At 32.5% G+C, this 20,641-nt stretch overlaps 1 protein-coding gene and 1 long non-coding RNA gene across 6 annotated transcripts in view; one reads left to right on the top strand and one right to left on the bottom strand.

The window, feature by feature from the left end:
* Positions 1-20,641, top strand: part of LOC105219588 (probable serine/threonine-protein kinase DDB_G0267686) — a 155,389-nt gene that overhangs the window by 112,935 nt on the left and 21,813 nt on the right. For all 5 annotated transcript variants that reach the window (XM_054234181.1, XM_054234184.1, XM_054234182.1 and 2 more), the window contains 2 exons: positions 7,330-8,104; positions 9,614-9,704. In XM_054234181.1, the coding sequence (XP_054090156.1) occupies positions 7,330-8,104; positions 9,614-9,704 (866 nt within the window). The remainder of the gene's footprint in view (positions 1-7,329; positions 8,105-9,613; positions 9,705-20,641) is intronic.
* Positions 12,524-14,530, bottom strand: LOC128922711 (uncharacterized). Its single transcript, XR_008471887.1, has 2 exons — positions 13,353-14,530; positions 12,524-13,290 (listed from the first exon to the last, which is right to left on the bottom strand). It is a non-coding gene; the product is annotated as an uncharacterized LOC128922711 (long non-coding RNA).

The raw sequence follows: 20,641 nt of genomic DNA, 5'->3' as shown, positions 1-20,641 counted from the left end.
ATAGTTTTTTTGCCATACTTGATATTTTTTATTATTTATATTTCCTTACGCCTTTGGCTCCAAACACTCAGCGTCAACTAAATAAACAGTTGTTAAGGCTACTGTTGAGCCGCTACCCCTTTGTTGGTTGTCTGTGTATTTGTGCCGCTGTCAAACTTGTCAAAAATTATGTTATCAAATATTTCGTATTCTCTGTACAAAGTTACCACATTTTATCGCTGAAGTTTGAAGTTGGGTAATTGAGGAATCCACTTCACAAAGCTAATGGGAGGAGGGTAATAAATGTTTTATGTTATGTAAAATATTATTTTAAAATCGTTTTATGGTAAACATTTATTCAAATGTCTATTTTTTTTTTTAATTTTACTATATTTGAAAAGATTTACTCAAACGTTCTCATACAAGTCAGGAATATAAACATTATTTTCAGGTAGCAAAGAGTGTTCCAGAAACAGATATTTCAGGGTTTTCCAGGGAGTCTTTTCTGGGGTTTCTTAAGCGTTCAAGAGTAGCTACAGTCCAGTTTTGTGAGGGATCGGTGCCTTGCGTATTCTTTTTGGTTTCTAAATCCCATCTTGAATACTTTCTTTAAGTTATGGCTGTGACCAGATGGTATCCTATTTATAAATTTTAAGCCAGTGCTCTCGAAACTCATTTCGAGATGTAGATCAAGTGTTAACATCAGATTGTTGTTTCTATTTTCAATATTTGACTGGCTTTTTATCTAGACCCATGTTTATTATTCTTTTTTCGAGTCCCTTACCCTAATTTACTGATATTTAGTATCTAAAGCGAAGAAGAAGTCTTTATAGTCCTATTTTGGATCCTAATAATTCTCATGATTAACAATCGATAAAATTATTGTTTATTTGATTTCTGATATTATTGTTTATTTTTCGATCTCAGATGGTTTAAAGATCAATCGTGATGCTATATATATTTTACAACAATCTGTCTTTGAACCCGGATGTTGGTTCGGAACTCCTGAGCATAATCATCTTGCCAGATTTTGAAACTGTTAGATCTCACAATAAGCAACAGAAATGTATAGTAAAAGCGTTCAACTTGCTCAATGATCATACACAGAAGCTTTGAAGATCAGTAGACTAAATCTGTCAAATCTATATATTCCTTTTGCAAACAAAAAACCTTGAATCCCTTAATAACTTCACTTAAACCACTTCGTATACGAGTAGATATTAGCATAACTAAATATATCGTTAAGTTTATCGAACGCTCGTGAGATTAGTGTTGTTGGCGAAAGTGAATTTAATATTACCCAATTAAATGCCATTCACTTATTGAACTCTTTTAAATGCGCAAATATGCGAAAATCGGCACATTTACCTTTATTTGTTGATATTTGTATTGTTATTGTAATTGATTTTGTATTTTTATTTTAACAATTCATTATCAGCGATAAGCGTGTCTGTCACCGTTCGACACACACATATACAACGGTGAAGTGTCACAGCAGTCTGATTGCGCAAATATTTATAAGTCTCGTGTTGTTTTTTTATTGTTGTTGTTGTTGGTATTTTTGCAGTGTTATTTTTTTGTTTAAACAAAACTTTTATCAGCTTGTATGAAAACATTGCCATATTTAGACATGTCGTGAGGCTTTCATAAAAACAAAAATAAAATAAAGATTGGTTGGGAAAATGAAGAGAACACAATAGCGATTATAAGTAGTATTTATATATGTATGTGTGTGTGCCCCGATAAATATTGGTAAGAATTAAAAAGTAACGGTTGATTGTTTAAATACAACAACTGTGTCGTTTTGTGTATTTCTAAGAACGTTAAGTGTAGCAGAGGGGATTTTCCGTTAATTTACGCTCATTTTATATATTGTGACTATAAATTCAACACAATTACGTACATTATCAAGCATTTAAAGGTTGGCAATAAATTTAATAGCTTTATAAGCTTGCGATTTGACCAATTTATGGTTTGCAGAGTCAATGTGGTCTGCTGTTTGCATTCTCATATCTTTAATGAGTGCAGCAATCTTAACTGACAAGCAACAATTTCATTAAACAACACACAAACCACGTTTCGTAGTACTTTTCGAACAGTTTTCAATAATTTCTTTGTTTTCTCCAGATTATATTTTACCAGAATTCTCATAATTTGACCCGTTGATTACATTTGTGGTCTAATACTTTTGAGCTGATGGCTCGCAATACATCAGTGAGAAGACCTTGTAACCCCAAATTCAGCTAACCGAAAGTTCGCCGAGGTAATATACGAGTCTGTATTATATATGTGGTAAAACATAGTTTTCTTCCGGCATATAAGGGTTCTACAAATATTGTGTCATCAACTGAATAGTTTGAGATATTTTTAACTTCAGATATAGGTTTAAAATTCCCAGCTGAGGTCCGAAATCGACAATAATGAAAATAAAGAGAGTCCCTAACCGCTCGAAATCGCATTTATAGTGCTCTAAAGCCACACGATGTCAAATAGTTCTGGGTTTTCTATTTCTCTTTCATAGAAATTGAACGAAGTATACCTTATGCCAATAGTATAGCAAACTAGAATAGGTATTCTTAAATAACTTGTGTGACATCCCCAGATCACAATTAAAAAAGTTGCTTCTGACTCGTGTAGCTTAGTTTCGAAATAACCTTTCTAAAACCATTAATTCTAATTGTTTATCTTTCAGTGTTTTATAGATCCGATCTGTTTTATGCCAGATTCGGTAACAAGCTTTAACTGTTTTCATTTACAGTTGAGTTCTTTATCGTCTTTTTTGAAAATTTTCAAAACTTTCGAGCCACCTTCCTCGAATAGTTTTGAATCACTCTATATCCATACACCTATTATAACTTATCTTTTATATGTCTTTCAAGTGACTCAAACCAATTAAGAGTAGTTGGCGTGCGTCATTAATTCAATTTAAGAAAACATCAGTCACTTCCTTCCTCATAAATCTAAGTAATATTACCTACTACTACTTGCGAAGCTCGTTACTTTATCTCTTCACAAACATATTGATAATAGTCTACCGTTATCTATTTTTTTCATAACTTCACTCGATTTTTTTCACTTCAATTCAAAATGCTTCTTTTTCTTCTTCTTAGTTGCCGGCAGCGCTATAATCATAATTTTTGGAAAGTTCAATTCATTATTATTATGAATGGCGTAAATAAACTAACATGGGAATTTCTCATATGAAGAAAGCACTATTTTACGAGTATAATTTCTTACAATAAAACACTAAATCTACTGCGTAGGTTTAAATTTCTGCGCGCAAAATGATAAGCACAAATGACAAGGTCGTATCTTATCACGGAACCTTTGATAAATACGAGTACGTTTGCAAGCATTCAATTAAATATTTACGCGAATGATTTGGATGAGTTGTTGTAGTCTAAAAAGCATTTTCTACAAGGTTGTTTGAGAGTTAGAGTGAGAAAAGAGAGAAATGAGAGCATTTGACGCATTTGACGTATTTGATGAATCGGCGGAGAATTATAAGTCATCGTTTGTTACCGGAATGGAATATGAGAGATAAAAGGTGTAAAGCATAAAAGTATGTTAAGCACAAAAGGTCTTACGCTTAGAAGTATGCTACGTGATTTTTAAATTAATGCATTATTTGAGCGCTAGGCTGATTTTCGACATTCTAAAAGTCAAAATTTTTATAGTAATTGTTTCTAAAGCCATCTCTTAAAGAAATTATAACAAGTTTGGACTTCACATTGTTATAAGCTGTATTTTTGAAGTACCACATTGGCCTGTCCTATCAGGAAAGTAATCTAAATTGTTCGAAGCTGACATTAACTTATTCGCTAACTACTTTCACTAATTTTTTAAAAACCACTACAACAATGACCTCAATTGTTCTTTTCACAATTGTTTAAAATATTTTTGGCAAACGTTGTACTTTTCACTTTCCTTCTTTGCAAATCACTTTGTGTTTGCGCTCTTTGTGTTATTTCTTAATTCCACTGTATACTACAAGAACAGTGTTTTGGCGAAACAATCGCTAAAGCAATCGGACCACTGAAGTTTTCTTTCATTAACTACTTTTTTCACCATCTGTAGATCTGTTTCGAAGAAATGTGATAATTTTGCAGTGTTTCTTACTTACTATTAGAGTCTCTAATTGCACTCGCATTTTGTTTTACAAACACTTCAATTGTTTTCGACTAGTGTGTGGTGCAAAATAATTTCACTTTTATGACTGATTAGGTGATTTGATGGCAGAAAATGATTATTGTAGTTTTTTTATGTTATGTAATAATTTAATACGATTTGCTGGAAAAGATAACAATGAAGATAGTGCATGATAAAAAATTTTTCTTTATATTTCTATATTTCAAGAAATTTATATGCTTACAAACTAACAGAAAACATATCAAATTAAATAAATTACTCTTTAAAAAATCCTGAAAGCTTACAATTTACACTTCACTAAAGTCCTAGCCTCCCTTAAAGTCCTAGCCTCACTTAAAACTGCCAAAAACACTTTAACAAACCTTTCTACAAACTTCCTTCCACACAACTTTTCAACCTACTAACCTTTCAACCCAAATAAATTGCTCATCATCTAATCCACCATACATATGTATCTAACCTAACCAATATATAAATAAACTTAGTCACAACCCCTGCTCCCAGCTGTCTATCGTAAAAGCCGGTAGTATTGATTTTTTTCCCTTAATGTGCAGCACGTTAAGTGTGAACATGATAGATTATCCTAACACAATTTGTAAACGAAATAAAATGCAAGAAATTACGTATGAAATCAAAGCACGTAAAATCGGTAGAAAGTTGTCGTTAACAGCTTGCGTGCCTTGCCCAAAACACGCACTTACATCGCTAAGACATGATTTTTGCGTAGGGTCTGCGGTCAGCACACATGACAACTAAATTTTGAGTAATGAGATTTTTACGATTAAGTTATATATTAGTTTGTATATGTAGTTGTGGTTAGCGGTGGTTAGAAAGTGAAAGCTCATTTCATGTGTTGATGAAAGCACATTGACTTATGCACTATGTCAATGTATATTCTTACTTTTGGACTTAATTTCAGATTGATACCCATTCTAATCTGCGGCCTTAAGCTAATTGTCATTTCTTTCTCCTCAAAATGATCAGTTAAACTTGAAGCTTTAAGCTTTAAACGGTTTTGACTTGGAGTTTACGTTGACCGTTTTGATCTGTCTTTGAACATATAAGTTTTGGTGTTTCGGAAATGTTTTTCCGGTCAGATCGTTGTAAAATATACTTCATGAACTTTTTCATGTTGTTTTCAAGTCTGATTTGATAGTCCAGCTGTCTTTGTTTACGATAGCCTAATTTTAGGTCTGATATAGAAATCTAATCTAACCTAAATTAGTATTCCAGAAGATTTTGTAATAAAAGGATTTTCCTAAAAAGATCCTGAGAACAGCCATTAGAGATCGTTGGCACTTAAGAAGCATCTTCATTTCGATTCATTTCTTCTCTCAGTGATTTCTCTTTTACAAGTACATTTGAAAGAACAGTGGTTGCTATTTGTAGGGATCTCAATTGAGTATTGCGACCTTTCTCTCTCTCTCTCGAGGAGTAAAGAAAGCTTATTCAGGGCGACAGTCTCTCAGTAAGCTTTCTAGAATGTCGGGTATAACTTAAAATAGTAAAAAGTAGTCAAATATTTATGGTTGTATTCATTTTTCTATGTTTATATGTATTCCCGCATGCTTTCGCACCAATTCTGGCATTGTAGAAACATAAAAAGACACCTATATAAATATGAGTATCTAGAAACATACGTAATTATAATTTCTGTGTCTGCGCGGCCTTTATAAAATTTAATATGAACACTCATCCGCTTCATTGCATGCATTCGACGTGTTAACCCACTTTTGGACGGCGCGCTGCACGTGTTGCTGCTCAGATGTTGAGTCGGCGGTGGCTTCTGCCGGCATGCCGCTTTATGTCTTTGCAAATTTCTTCTTCACAGTTTCGCTTTCGGTATTTTGCTCATTAAAAATATTGTAGGTGACTTTTATGTTTATCACTCTTACGCTTCTCTCTCCTGCTCTTATTCTCTGGTGTAAATGTGTTTGAAAGGAAACACCCACAATTTTATTGCATGTGTATTTCTTGTGAGTTTAAAGTGGGCATATATAGAAATAGACCCACATATGTATGTATGTTGTTTCTTTTTTTTCTTTTGCAAATTTCATTTATTTCATTTCATGATAACTTCATTACTTTAAGTCACTTCTCTTTAAAATAGAAATTTGCGTTGAAAAAATGCAGCAATCATTCTGAAAAAAATATAAAAAAGAACATTGAAATACTGAAAGCCTCTTAATCCAGTATTCATCTAGCATAATCTTCAAAATAAAAGTTAAAGCTCTTAATATACAACCTTATGTGTTTTTGGAGTACAGATAGCATTCAAATCACAGATTTATTAATCAATATTTATTTTTTTATGATAATGAAAAGCTTAAAAAAGCTCAAATATTTACAAATTATTTGTAAAAAAATAGATCGTATTCTTAAATACAAATAACCCGGAAATTAGACCAAAAACTCTAAACTAAAGTGCTTGAAAAATTAAAAGCTCTTTAGGACTTCAAGGCTTAAAAAGCTCTTTACCTACCTTTTAGTAAATACATTTTATGGAATCCATTTTAAATCAACATACGGTTTCTCTTTATTTCAAAGCTCTAGAAGCAAAAAAAATGATTTTCCGCCTAACGAATATAAAAAGCTCCAAAGCTCAGTGGCACTCATAAGTAAAGCTTAGTAAAGTAAATTGAATTACAAAAGTTTAAAACACTTAAAACTTAATTCCTGTTTTTTGTATTATTTTTTAAAAATTGTATTAGCAAAAAACCAAAAACAAAATTTTCCAGCTTTTTTAAAAGCTTTTGAAAGAATTAGCTGTTCCAAATTCCACAATTTATATATTAGGATTTTATAACTTTCGAATCTCATTTCACTGAAACTCTAGTGTTTATTTTTTCTCTCCAAATAATTTGCTGTAATTCCCCACACTCAATGGTGAGTTCACCTAGAAAGCTTTATATGCATAGCTTTTTTCTTATACGGCTGGTTTTTGATTCTTTTCCAGTTTGTTCAGTATTTTCTGTTTTTATTTTAGAAATATTGACATTATTCACAATAATTCAAATTTCACTTCTCGTATCAAAAAATTAAAAATATATAAAAAAATAAACAAACACACATTTCGGACAAAATTCACTGTTTACACGCGTTGATTAAGAAGGAAAACAATTTGGAGCGCATCATCAGTATTATTTTTATATATTAACACTTTTCCACAGATTTTTAATAATTTTTTCTTTCTCCTTGCAGAACCGAAACGTCGCCGCTTCCATCCGCTGCGCAATCTCCGCCGCATATTTCGTCGTCGCACGATCACCAACGTACCCGATACACCGTCGAGTGTCAGCACGACTAACACATTGCCACCGCCCACCAGCAGCACCAGTGAAAAGAATCTGCGCAGCGCCACACTCTCCTCCATATCGTCTGCGGTGTCGGCCTCATCGCCCTCATCACCGTTAACGCACCAACAACTGCAGGACGCCTACTCATCACAATCGTTGCCCAAATCGAAATCATATTCGATCACTGCTGGCGGCGGTAACAAGGCCACACAGCATAGAGATGCCTTATTGGCAGCGGTCTTAGGTGGCAGCAAACAACATAAGCAACAACAGCATAGTAAACAGCAGTTACAACAACAATTAGAAGAAGTAACGAGCCCAGGTGACGACATGTACACCACACATACAACAACATCGTCGATGTACCATCATCACCACCACCAGCAGCATCAACAGGTGGGCAGCAGCGGCGGTGTGCTCTTCCAGCCGCCACACTCCGTGCGGCAATCACTGGGCGTGGCTGTGCTGCCGAGCGCCATTAATCGCAGCTTCTACGCGGAACGCCAGAAGTTGCGCAGCATCGGCGATTCATCGCAGGAGCTGGACAGCAGCGGCAATGATAGCGGCAGCGCCAACAACACGGCGAACGACAGCGCGAATGGCGGGCGTACAAACGGTTGTGCGAGCAGTGAGATGTCGGACAGTCAGCGTAGCCTCAGCGAGGGACGCTTGGTGGACAGGTGGGTGCACATAGACATATGGGATTATTTAAATTTAATTTTATGCATTTTCAAGTCACGTTCCATTGCAATGCGTCGGTCTTTTTACTACTTGCGCCTTATCTTTTCGTATCGGCCACATAAAATATGTTGTTGCATTGTTTTTGTTGTTATTCTTAACATTTGTTATTGCTTACGACGTTGGCCATACCGGTTCATGGCATTGTGTGTCACTGTTTGTTGTTGCTGTTGTTGTTTGACTGCTTTCGGAAGTCGCACAAGTGATATCCGGTGCCGGCGTAACAGTTTCACTTCAAGTCGCACATAAACACTGGCACACACATAAATAATATTATTTTATTGTTGTGCCTATTCGCTTTACGTCTTTACGTAACGTTAACGCAAGCAAATCGATTTGGCACACGTGACTCAACGGTTTGAAATTTATTTTTGTCCACTTTTGCGCATTTCTTCTCTTTCTCTTGTCCGCCGTCCGTCGTGTTGATTGATTTTAAATTGTTTATTTGCGTATTTCCCACGTCCACGGCCAGCAGCAGCCGTTAATTCGTTTAGTTGGTTATTTTTAGAAGACAGTTGAAACAGTTTAAATGGTTAACGTGTGGAAATCGATGGCAGTATAATTGAATTTGCAGAAGTGATCGATAACATTTTCAATATTTTGTTTAACATTTTTTTTGTGGAAAATATGTGAACCTTAGAGTGCACTTTTTAGAACTCTCTCTTATCGAAAATATCCTAAAAATCCATTAATCCATAGTTCTGAGTAAAGTAAGAGTCTTCTCTGATTAAAGATTAAATGGATGGCTTTACCCATTTATCCATATGACCTAAACTAGCTGAAGAAACATACAAGTTATTGAAGGACTAGACAATGAAGATTAACTGTCTCTGGAGATCACTATAAGCTTAGCTATTATTCAAAAATTAATTCATCTGATGATTAAATACACTTATGACTTGGGTTCTTATAAAAACCATACAATATTCGAAGTCGCCTTAAAGCTTGTATAATAGACAACGCCAATCATAATATTCCATCTCTATACATCCGACCAACCTGGACCAACTAAATACACCTTAGATCCAACTATTTCAAAGTACAATACTGCTGGGTATTGACCAAATTAATTTTTTCCGAAAGATGATTGGATCTCAAGTAAAAAATGAAAATTCACCGTTTTTCGAAGTTAGCCTTCAAAATCGAAATATTTGCACTCGAATTACTGGCTCAATAACAGAACAATAATCATTTCCTCTCTGTGAGTCTCAAGAAGTCAGACAAAATTTATTCCAAATCAAAACTCTTCGACCACTTGTCAACACTCATTCAAATAGAAAGAGAGAGAGAGAGAGAGGAAGATAAACCACAGCCCAAGAAAAGTATTATTTAATAACATTGAAAATGTATAAAATCCACTATCATATATTGGATATATGTCAATTTTTATTAAATTCATGTATCACTTTATGTCTAATAAACACTTAAAATTATTGCTTTCTTTCTTACAGCGACTATAGTCACGATCCACTCTCTCAATCACATGACAGCGTATTTTCCGAGTCAGCATCAGCGAGTCTGTTCTCCAACAGAGATTATCAGGTGAGTTTTAATTTCTAAACAATTTTTTAACACATCAAAATTAATACTGAATCAATGAAAAGTGTGTATATGATATTTTAGTTTTCTCTCAAAGTAGCGAATATGTCGTATGAGTCCTAAATGGCATGAATCTACTTTCGCTATATTTGCTTTACTCATCGTTCCACTATGCTCTTAAAATTACTAAATTTTTGTAACTGTTGTTAGAAAAAAATGTCATGACATAAAAATCATATTTATCGCATGCGATATTTTTTAATTATTATAAATGTCAGCTTACAAAGCATTAAATGTATCCCCTTAATTTAGACAATTAGCAAATTTTCCTCATACGAATGCATGTAAATATTTGCTTGATTGACTATATTAAACAGCTGTCTGAATTTTTACTTTCGTTCACATCACATGAAATTCACCACTTATCGTTCTGACCGTTCAAAATGTATACCTATTATATAAATTTGTTTTTTTTTTTAATTTTAAACGAGCTTTCAACAATTAAATGTCTCACCCTAATATACACAAATACTCAGAAACTACTATATCACTAACAGTATTACGACATTTATCTAAATTTCATAACACAATTATCCGCATGAACGTGAGTTAATCCGCAAGTTACGAGATTGATCACATCGCCTCTAAAAAAACAACCCTATTTGGCTATTGCGCATTCATTGTCGAATTGAAACGTAATAAATTTAAATAAAACATGTTAAAAGCATTGTCAAATGCAAAAATCAACAATAATTTGCACATCAAGCACCAGGTAAAATAAATATACACAAATCGTGGTAAAATGTAACTACAATGAGACTGCGTTTTGGCATTGCATCATCTCGGCGATTTTTTGTGTAATCATTGTATGAAGCTTGAGTCAGCAAAGTATAAAATAATATTAGAATAATCATATTATTAACTATGCGCAACAGTCACTGTGTTTCTGCGCGCATATAAATCAAGCTGATTTGCTGATGACTGTTGATTACGACACATCAACTGTATAAGGTGATCACGTCACTTCAACAGTGTTAAAAGCATAACGTAGCGTGCTGTGCTAGCATTCATTGAAAATCATTCTCTTGCGCATAGTTTCAAAAGAAATAATTTTTTGCATTTTTTTGTATCAAATGCATATCACTATCACTTCAACATCACTTGCATATCATATCCATTACATCACATTACCAGCATGTCACATCAACTTTATTGCATTTTTAAACAAAATACAGTAAATTGCAATTGAAAAAATTCTTTTGTTGAAAATCATCGCATCACTTGAATATCACATCAACATCACACGATATGACATCAAATCAAATCAATTAAAATTGTAAGCTGGGATTTGTTAATTCATTTTTTTGCATTTTTTTTTCATTTAAATCGCATAAAATCAACATCACTAGCATATCACATCATATCATCACATCACATTTTACAAAAAATCACATTTGCTCACAAAAGCCACAACTAGCGATTGCAATAGATTGTAAATAATGCTAACAAAGCATACAAAAAAATTACAATGATTTCAAAATCAAACTCAGACAGTGGGAACCTGCGCTTTACGTTGCACATAATAGTGCTTTAAGTGCGGAAGAGCAGTTAAACTGAGTCGCAGTCACCTACAATTGAATTAAATCGCTCAGCTGTGGGTATTATGTGCGCTGGGAAGGTCAGAAAGCAGAGCAAAATATAATTTGAAAACAACATTGAATTCTGTAGACTTTTTATCGTTATCTGTTCTTCTATTGTTATTGTTGTTGTTGTATTTTCACTTGTGTAATGTTGTTGACATTCTTTGATTACAATCATTTGTTGTTGTCCCCGTAGCTGATGCAATCAATTTAAATAGATTTTAATCAAATTTAATTTAATTTATTAATGCTGTTGCTGTTGCGCGATAAAATTCCAAGCGGTCAACTGCAAATTGCAGCAAGTAATCGCCCGCGTGTGTGTGTGTGAGTTAGTGTGTTGAATAATACTGCTGCTGCTGTTGCGCTGGGTGAATATGAGTAATCCCATCACGAGATTGATTGCATTGATTGTTTTGTCCCGTGTGGGAGTGGATATTGCTTGCTGTAGGCTGCAGCTGACATCAGCTTTTATGCGTTGAAGTGTGTGTTAGTGTGTCGCCATTGTTTTGTATCTTCTCTTCTCTCTCTTATTTCTTTTCAATATTTCCCAATTTCCTTCGCTCGACTTTCATCAGCTCCACTGAGATTTGACCTTCAACCTTCTTGTGTACACGCTTCCTACATTGTCTCTGTCTTTCGCTCGTTTGCTTGGCTTGGTTGGCTTATGTATGTATATATGTACTAGGTACCCCTTGACCTTTTAATTGCAATTTCAGCTTGATTGATTGATTTCATGCGCGTTTTGACTGCTCACAGCTGTTGTAATCCCGGGTGCTGGTTGTTTTTATTTTTTTATTAATATATTTTTTTAATTCTCTTATTCTTTCTTTGAACCCTTGTGCACATAAATGTTGTTATTTGTCGAATATATCCTATATATATTAAAATCAATAAAACACCAGAGTGTTCCTAAAGAGTTATGCACATACGTATGTTTGTCAAGCTCTACTGAAACAAATATTACTTCCCGCAATCGGATCAAGATGTATATGAGCATTTCCAACGGTCGCGAACCGTACGTTCGCACGCATTTAGAGTTCAAAAAACAAGGAAAACATAAATATGTCTTATTTTTTTTATGTTTCGATAGCATTTTGCTAGGTCCTTCTTTGGTGCAAAAGGTAGGATCTTTCGATTTTAATTTTTTAATATGTTAGCGACAAACATGCGGTCGCGAACGTACGAATAATGGAAGTTGCTTTTGGGTGCAACTAGAAAAACGCAAAAAATAGCGAAATGGAACAAAATATTCTAAAAGGATTAATTTATATTAAATTGGAATAAAGTAACTTCCTCCTAACTAATTGCACGCTGAAATTTGTCCATTGGTTTTTTATTTATAATGGTGAGTACCGGTCGCGAACGTACGATTTTTCCATCAAGTTTTTATTTGGATTTTGGAAACCTTTTCTTAAATAAAGCAAACTAATATTCCTTTTATTGATTGAAAAGATATAAACATATATAAAGCACAAGAAATATTTATTTAATATTGTTATATTTTGAATAGGCCGTACGAGCAGTTCGTAGCTCAAGATTTTCGTCTTGGGAAATCGAATGCACCATTCTGATACCTGCAATATTCGGTATATCCTTCCATTTTCGATATAAAGTTGGAGATATCTCGAAAATTGTATCAGCTCCAATATATAAAATTTTAACTTCAGTAATGTGCTCTTGCGCACAACTGTAAAAAGAGAATGCATCGTTTAAAACGACATTTTTTGTTCTCGTAATTTGCCAGATTTTTCTTTTCACAACTGCTCCAACGCCATCGACTGCACCTTTACCATGTGACGTTGCAAAATAGTTCCACTCAAGTTTTTTACAACCAAATTCGGCCAGTAAATCAGGTAAACTCCAAGCAATAAACTTATTTTTAAATTGACTACTCCTTCCGTCCGAAAAAACAAAAATACTTTCAAATTCGCCATGCTGTCTTTTTATCTCTTGAATAAAAAGCAAAATCTATTTGTAGGACAATTACCTCGGGCGTGATATTTTTTCTTACGTTTTCAAAATAATTTTGTTGTGCTCGCTTTATAAAGAAATGTTGCTTAAAAATTGGCAGTTAAACTTGTAGTTCATGGAGCAAGTCCGATAACGCAGCAACAGTGCAAGTCAAAATTACACGATCGCTCAATTTCCTCCAGTACTGCCATTTAACATTTGCGTCCATTTTTGACAAGTATTTTAGCGGCCCTTTTACATCTTTTGTACACTTTTCGCAATCGTTTGTCATATAATTTTCATTAGAATATTTGTTTAGAAACAAATCAATACTTACGGTCGCGAACGTACGAAATTTTGAAAATCGAAATAAAAAGTTTGATGCACTGTTTACCTAAAGTAATTTTGTTTTTTGATTACGGATCCTTAACTTGCTTTAATCCTGTTTTTTTAGGCACCTGTTTGCACTCAATGTGAAGTAATAGCAATAAATGACGTTTTTGGTCGCGAACGTACGATTAGATCGTAGATAATAAGCAAAATAAAAATTTACCGTTATTCGATTTTTGTTTGGCCTCTTTGCATTTTTATCTTCTTATTTGGTATTAATAAAGAGATTTTGTGGAAAAGTACAACCATAACATAAGTTATTCATATAAAATAACTCAAGAGAAAAATTACTTGTAGAGTAGCTCAAAGTAAAAACAAATAAGTTTTCAGGTTTCAGGTAAAATTTTTCATGAAAATACCAGAGAGAGGTTATGAAAACATTATATTCATAAAATTTAAACATCTTTGTAAAATCTTATTAAAAAAAATTTATCTTTATTAACATCTTAATTTTTGGTCCTGGTTGACGATTCTGTGGAAATGCTCATATCTGATTAAGTACCGTAAACTCGCCAGCATTTCTCCAAATTACTTGCATGTAATTTAACAACAACAATAATCATACAATGGATCTGCATTCTGACAGTCAAAACGTCAAATAAGGGACTATCTTGATTAATAGCAAGGTTTCGAGTTAGGTCTTAAGTCAAGATGGATAGTAGGGATTGGCTAACCGGTAAGGGTTGATGTCTTGTTGAACATTCGTCAAATTTGTCTCGAAATTTACAATATACATAATTACAAACGAAATAAATAGCAATTAAAAATTATAATTTTCCAATTTATTTTTTTTTTTTCAAGAAAATAAATATTTTTTGTAAGTAATTAAAAACGAAAATTAAACACAAAATTAAATGAAATAAAAATATATATAAATTAAAACAAAAAAAAAAATATAAATTATTAATTGAAAATTGAAAATTGTTTAATGAAAATTGATATTTTTGCTTACATTAAAAGTGATAATTTTCATAGAAAATCAATTCTTGTTATTAATCGTTAAAATTTGTTTGATAATAAAAAAATATTTTTTTGATAAAATGTAGTTCAAATTAATTTCAATTTATTTTGATAAAATTTACAGAAATTATAAAAAAAAAAAATTATATTAAAATTAACAAAAAAATTAAATAAAAATTTTAATGATGAAAGAGTGAAAAAAATATTTTTTACAAAAACCAAAAATTTAAAAAAATTACTAAAGAAATTTTTTATTTAAAATAAAAAAGTTAAATAAAAATTTTAAAAAGAAAAATATTTTTTACAAAAACCAAAAATTAAAATAATGACTTCAACACAATTTGAAGTCAACTCGTATTCACTAATGTTTAAAAATAACTCTTTTTGTAACATTATACTTATTTCAAGGACTAATTTCTGATTGACACACTTTACATTAATTAATATGTCATTTACTAGATTTTGCTTTTGTACAATTTTTTGTTACAATAAACTGTTTTAAATATCACAATTAATATGCAATTCATTACAACTAACCAAATGTGAAAATCATGTAATAAATTATCCGGTCATTACACAAAAATTCATACATAATTACATACTTAATTTATAATACATGCCTAGTCGATACAAATATGAGTGAACATGTGTGTAAATATTAGCTCAACTTAGTATTGAACAATTCGTATTGCCATTGAATTAATAGTTTTTGACAGCAATTTGTTGACCAATTAGTTTTACAAATTTCACGGCTCGCGAATAAATGCGAAATTGTTTTGCTACACTACATTTGAAATAGTTTATGGTAAATTGTTCAATCATCTGCGATAAATTTACTGAGTTCATTGCATTTAAAGTGGATATCTCGCTCAAGTCACCGAAAAACGTGCAACAGCTTACATATTTGCGGGTTGCTAAAGCGTACCGAACACCAATGAGAAGTGTTGTCAACTAACATTCCTATTCAGGAAGTCTTAAGTTAGCTATTGTTTTCCAATCTATTCGTTCTGTCGATTTATTTAGCTGCTATATTTCTGAACAAATCACGAAAACTCTAAGTCAAACTCGTCTCAACCGTAAAGTGTTTTGTGATCGAGGGCATATTAGACCAAATTATGTGGTAAAACATTTTTTTCGGCTACCAAACTACTTGAACTCAGCTTTAATAGAAGCCATAGATTGGATATCTAACAAGAAACGTGTTTATTTTAAATAATATAGTATAATAAGGTATCATTTACGATGTGTGTCTACTGCTTGGTGATTCGCACTCTCGAAACTGGATTGAAAAAATATATATCAGATATCGTATCTATACGTTATTTATTACCCTTATAGGGAAATTTAACAATTCCCTATGATTGCTGATATAAAATAGTCTATCAGGCTCATTTGACTCTAGACCGGTAATTGAAGGCCTAGAAAGTATAAGGAAAGATCGGAAATTGTTTTTCGAAGACGATGAAGACGATAGAGAAATGACGAAGAAGAAAGGATGAAACTTCAAATATTGTGGTTATTTTTTTTAAATGTCATTCTCAGGAAACAAACGCCATAGGAAAAGTAACGATGAAGTAAAGTATAAAAGCAAAATGTGTTTTTAGGCATTCTAATTCGAATTAGACATTCAACAGAGATTTACAGAAGATTTTAGTAAGCGAAGAGCGAAATTAAACGACTGACTTTATATAGGTTGATATCTTCAGACAGGCTCTTTTAAAGTTTCAGCGAAGGGAAGTACAGTACTTGTGCATGGCCTGCTCTTCATGCTATCATAGAAAATTTTTGATTTTCACACTGAATCGAATCAAGTCCAGTAGTAGTATTTAGAAAACCTTACTGACCTTAACGGTCTACGCACACAAGACAAGGTTTTTCTGCAAAAATAAACAACGAAAATGAAGTTGCAAACAGTTGTCAAACAGGCTGCAAACGACGCGACAATGATAAGAGCCAGCAATAGAACAACAACATTGAAACACGCCATCGAGCAGCAATAAAAGCCGTTGAGATTTCCACTTTAACCAGCCGCCACACCCGTCCGATCGTCCGCCGGCGCGTTGACAGTAGCAATGCTTTTGTGAAATCTGAAGACTGTAGAAACCGGCGAAGAAGTGGCTCTCGACCGCTTTGTGCTGCAAAAATGTTTAACGATTGGCAGCGGCGACTGGGTGAGTGGCACGCTTGGGCGCTTGGCCGTTTGGCCGCTTCAGTGCAGCTCAATGAAAATCGTAGCAAAACAAAAACATGAGAAAAAAGAACACGGCTGCATTTTGCTGACCAAGGCAACGCAGCGACGACTTGAGCCGATGCAAGCGCTCATCGGCTTCTTATACCCAGCGACCGGCCAACAAGTTGCCGACCGATGACGACGACGACAGTCATGACTGCTTGCGCTGTCCGCAGCTGCCGCATGCAACATGCAATAGAAATTGGTAAAGGAAGTGAGAAGGAGGCAGAGTTGCATGTTCGTTTGAGCGACTTTCGGGGCGACGGGTGTGTTGCTAATAGTTCCCGGCACTTTTGCTAAAAGACTTCTTACGACTTTGGTCGCTATGCTGCTGCAATGCATTTACTTGCAACAACCGCTTCTTCGACTCTTTCTCTCTTATAAAAGCAAGAAAAAAAAATGTATTTGCAATCTGGTTAGCGAAATAAATCGCATTTCTTTCTAAGCTATTGAACTCCATCTAACTTTTCTACTAAATCAGTTCGTCAGCAGCCGCTCGAAAGTGTGCAACAACACAAACGATTTTCCACAAAGCCAACTGAAAACGATCCGGGGGGCGTACACAGTTTTTTTGGGTGCCAGAAATTTTCTAATTTTTTCTCTTCTGCAATAATCTGCAAGTTTCAAACCGCCTGCGTGGAAACCGTTGTGTGCGCCAGTGACCGAGTAATACGTGTAATATGAACGTCGTGTGCTGGAAAAGTTAATCCGCTTATTTTGATAGAAAATTTGACAGCTTCTCCTGGCATTGTACAAGTAGTGTCAAGCAGTGGCGGAAATGCTGTACGGTTTCATTGAACGCGTATCGTAAAAGTGTCTCACTTAAAGTGCAAAGTAGGAAATTCGTATGTTAATATTCGCTGATTGAATATAGATTATAGATTATAGATATCTTTATAACCTCTTGTGTCAGTAAGTCGTCGCTTTGCGTGTCCTAAGCGTGACGTTACGTCCCGAAGTGCCGTATTGTGTTGTGAAAAATTGATAAAGCTGCTGCCTTTTTGGTTAACTGTGTATAAAGTGCAGTTTGGCAATTTGATGTGGTGCTTTGGAAACTCGATAAGAACTGTTTTGAGTGCCGCAATTTGTGAGAATTTATATCAATAATATACTTTTTGTGTGCTTAAAGTTCTATGGTTTTTTGACGGTTAAGCAGTTTATTTTTGTTTTTCAGGTTTTTTTTCGTATATTATTTAAAATTATTTTTTTTTTATTATTTTTTTGTATTTCATATAAGTAGATAAATATTTTATTATTTTTAGATTTTTTTATTTTATATTTATATAACATTTTATTAATTTTTAATATAAAAGGTAATATTTTTATTATTATTTGTATTTTTTGAAACTAATTAATATAAATATTTTTTCTATTTTTTTAATTTTTGTGTTTATTTCTATGCATAGAGAATTTTAGTTAATTTTTTTTTTATTTTTTTTTTTATTAATATATTAAATATTTTAAATATTTTTTATGTATTTTTTGTGATTTTTGAATAATTTTTTATAATATTATACTTTTTATTTATTTCCTATTTTGTTTTTGGTTTTTAATTTTTTTTATCAATTATTGGATTCATAAAAAAGATATTTCGTTTAAGTGAAGGTCGAATTTATTAGTTTAATTTGGTTTTCCTTTTTCAATAAATTTTTTTAAATTATTTTATCTATTTTTTGTATTTAAAGTTTAAGTAGTTCTTATTTTTTTCTATTTCTTATGTTTTTTATCATTAAAAAATATTTTTTTCCGATTATTTTTACGCATATTTTCTTCATTTTTTATGCTCAAAATTATAAAAGATGTCATTTCGTTCAAGTGAAAGTTGAAATTAATTGACATTTTAAGATTGGATTTTATATGGTTTCGAGTATTTATGAAAATTCTTAGTTGTTGGGACTTTTTTTTATTTTTTTTTTTAATTTTGTTTTTTGGGTTATTTAAATATTTTTGTCCAAAAATATCTGAAATGAACATTTAATTAAGTTAATATTAATATATTGTTTTAGTTTTTATAGATGATTATAAATTTTTTTTTTTTATAAAAGTTCTTATTTACTTTTTAATTTATTATTGCTAGACTTGTGTAAATAATTTAGTCCGAAAATATCTGGTCTGACAGTTTTATTTAATTAAGTTATTATTATAATTTGGTTAGTTTATATAAAAAATATATTTTTTTTTCTTAATTTTTATTTAATTTATTATTATTTTTTTATAAAAAATTGCGGAAAATCTATTTTTTTATTCCGTTGATTTATGAAAAAAATTTTATTTGTAATTCTAAATATTAATTTAATTTATTTTGTTAATTATTTTATGATTTATGGTTTTTATATTGTTTTTTTTTTTTAATTTTTTGTGGTTAAAATGTTTTTTTTTTTTAATTTGTATTATTTACTAATGTTCTCTTCTTATTTCATTTTTTTGTTAAAAGTCGTTTTGAGAAAATATTCAATTTGTTTAGTAAAATAATAAATGGTAGACATATTTTCTTTTGGATAATTATTATATATTTAAAATAAAATATTATTTAAGCCAGTTTGAAATAAATATTTTCTCCAACAGTTTTTTTTTTACTCTTCCATTAATACTACTTTTCCTGAACGCACTCACACAAATTTACATTTGTACATGCAGCCCGTCGTTATCACAACTCATTCGCCGTTATTCCTACGCTCCTCATACTCCCACCCGCCATCGGAGCTTGTCTGCTAATAAATTGCCATAAACAGGATATTGTCGTTGTTTATGTCTCCATAACCTCAACTTACTGCCATACATACATGTATATACAACTATGAGTGTGAGCAGCTGTCAATTGCTTTTTTGTATTTTTTGTGTGTGGGAAAGCTTATTTGCGACGCTGCAAAACGTCACTGCAATAGAGTTGACCTAATTCAGCCGATATGTGGCGGTGAGACAACGAATAACAACAAAAAATACGAAACTCCTGCGTCATTGTAAGCAAGTTGAAGCGCGGAGGCACAGCTGTTTGCCGCATTGAAAAGTGGCTAGCAACAGGTTTCACAGCGCTCTTCTTCTTCTCCCATTTTCTATCACTTCTGTGCTATCCTTTATGGCGCACTTTAATGAGGGTTAATAAAGTTTTTCAAACATAAAAATTTTGTGAAATTACCTGGTGTGAGTGTAGTGTGTGTGTGTGCGATTAAGTGATTAGATGCTTTCAGTGCATGCAACAAAGTTTTTGCAGCCACTGTAAGATTTTTTTTTCAATATTTTATTTTTTCTCAAATATTTCATTTTTAGCTTTATTTAAAATATTGTAGAAATTTATTGTTTATGAAAAAAATTAAATCCGGTGTTTTTAACAAAACAAGGTGTGCAAACAGGAAGTCGGCTTTTGTCGGCCTTTCATTATTGCTTAATTAGATAAAAAAATATTTATACATGCAGTCGATAATGCTTTAAACATACACTCATATTTTTTATTATTTAATTTTTGCATCTGCTTTTAGTTGTTGCTTTTTACGACGCGGTTATTGGAGCGTAACAATCGTTAAGTGTGAGGCACCAATAATGCACCATTAAAATCCCAACCAATCCGCTATTTGTGGCATGTGGCCGGTAGCATGCCATGTAGGAAAAATATATTATCATTTGAGTAAACCAAAATATTGAGAGCTATAAACGTTTCAGCTAATACATAACCTTTTCAGACAATACTTCTAAATAATTTCTCCGTAATACAAGAAATTATACTTGATATATACCAAACTCTCATAATTTGTTTTCGAAAAATCCGCGAATCT

This window comes from Zeugodacus cucurbitae, chromosome 6, assembly GCF_028554725.1.
Source record: "Zeugodacus cucurbitae isolate PBARC_wt_2022May chromosome 6, idZeuCucr1.2, whole genome shotgun sequence".
Lineage (NCBI taxonomy): Eukaryota > Metazoa > Arthropoda > Insecta > Diptera > Tephritidae > Zeugodacus > Zeugodacus cucurbitae.
The sequence above is the reverse complement of the archived record's forward strand: the minus strand, read 5'-3'. Positions and strand labels throughout refer to the sequence as shown.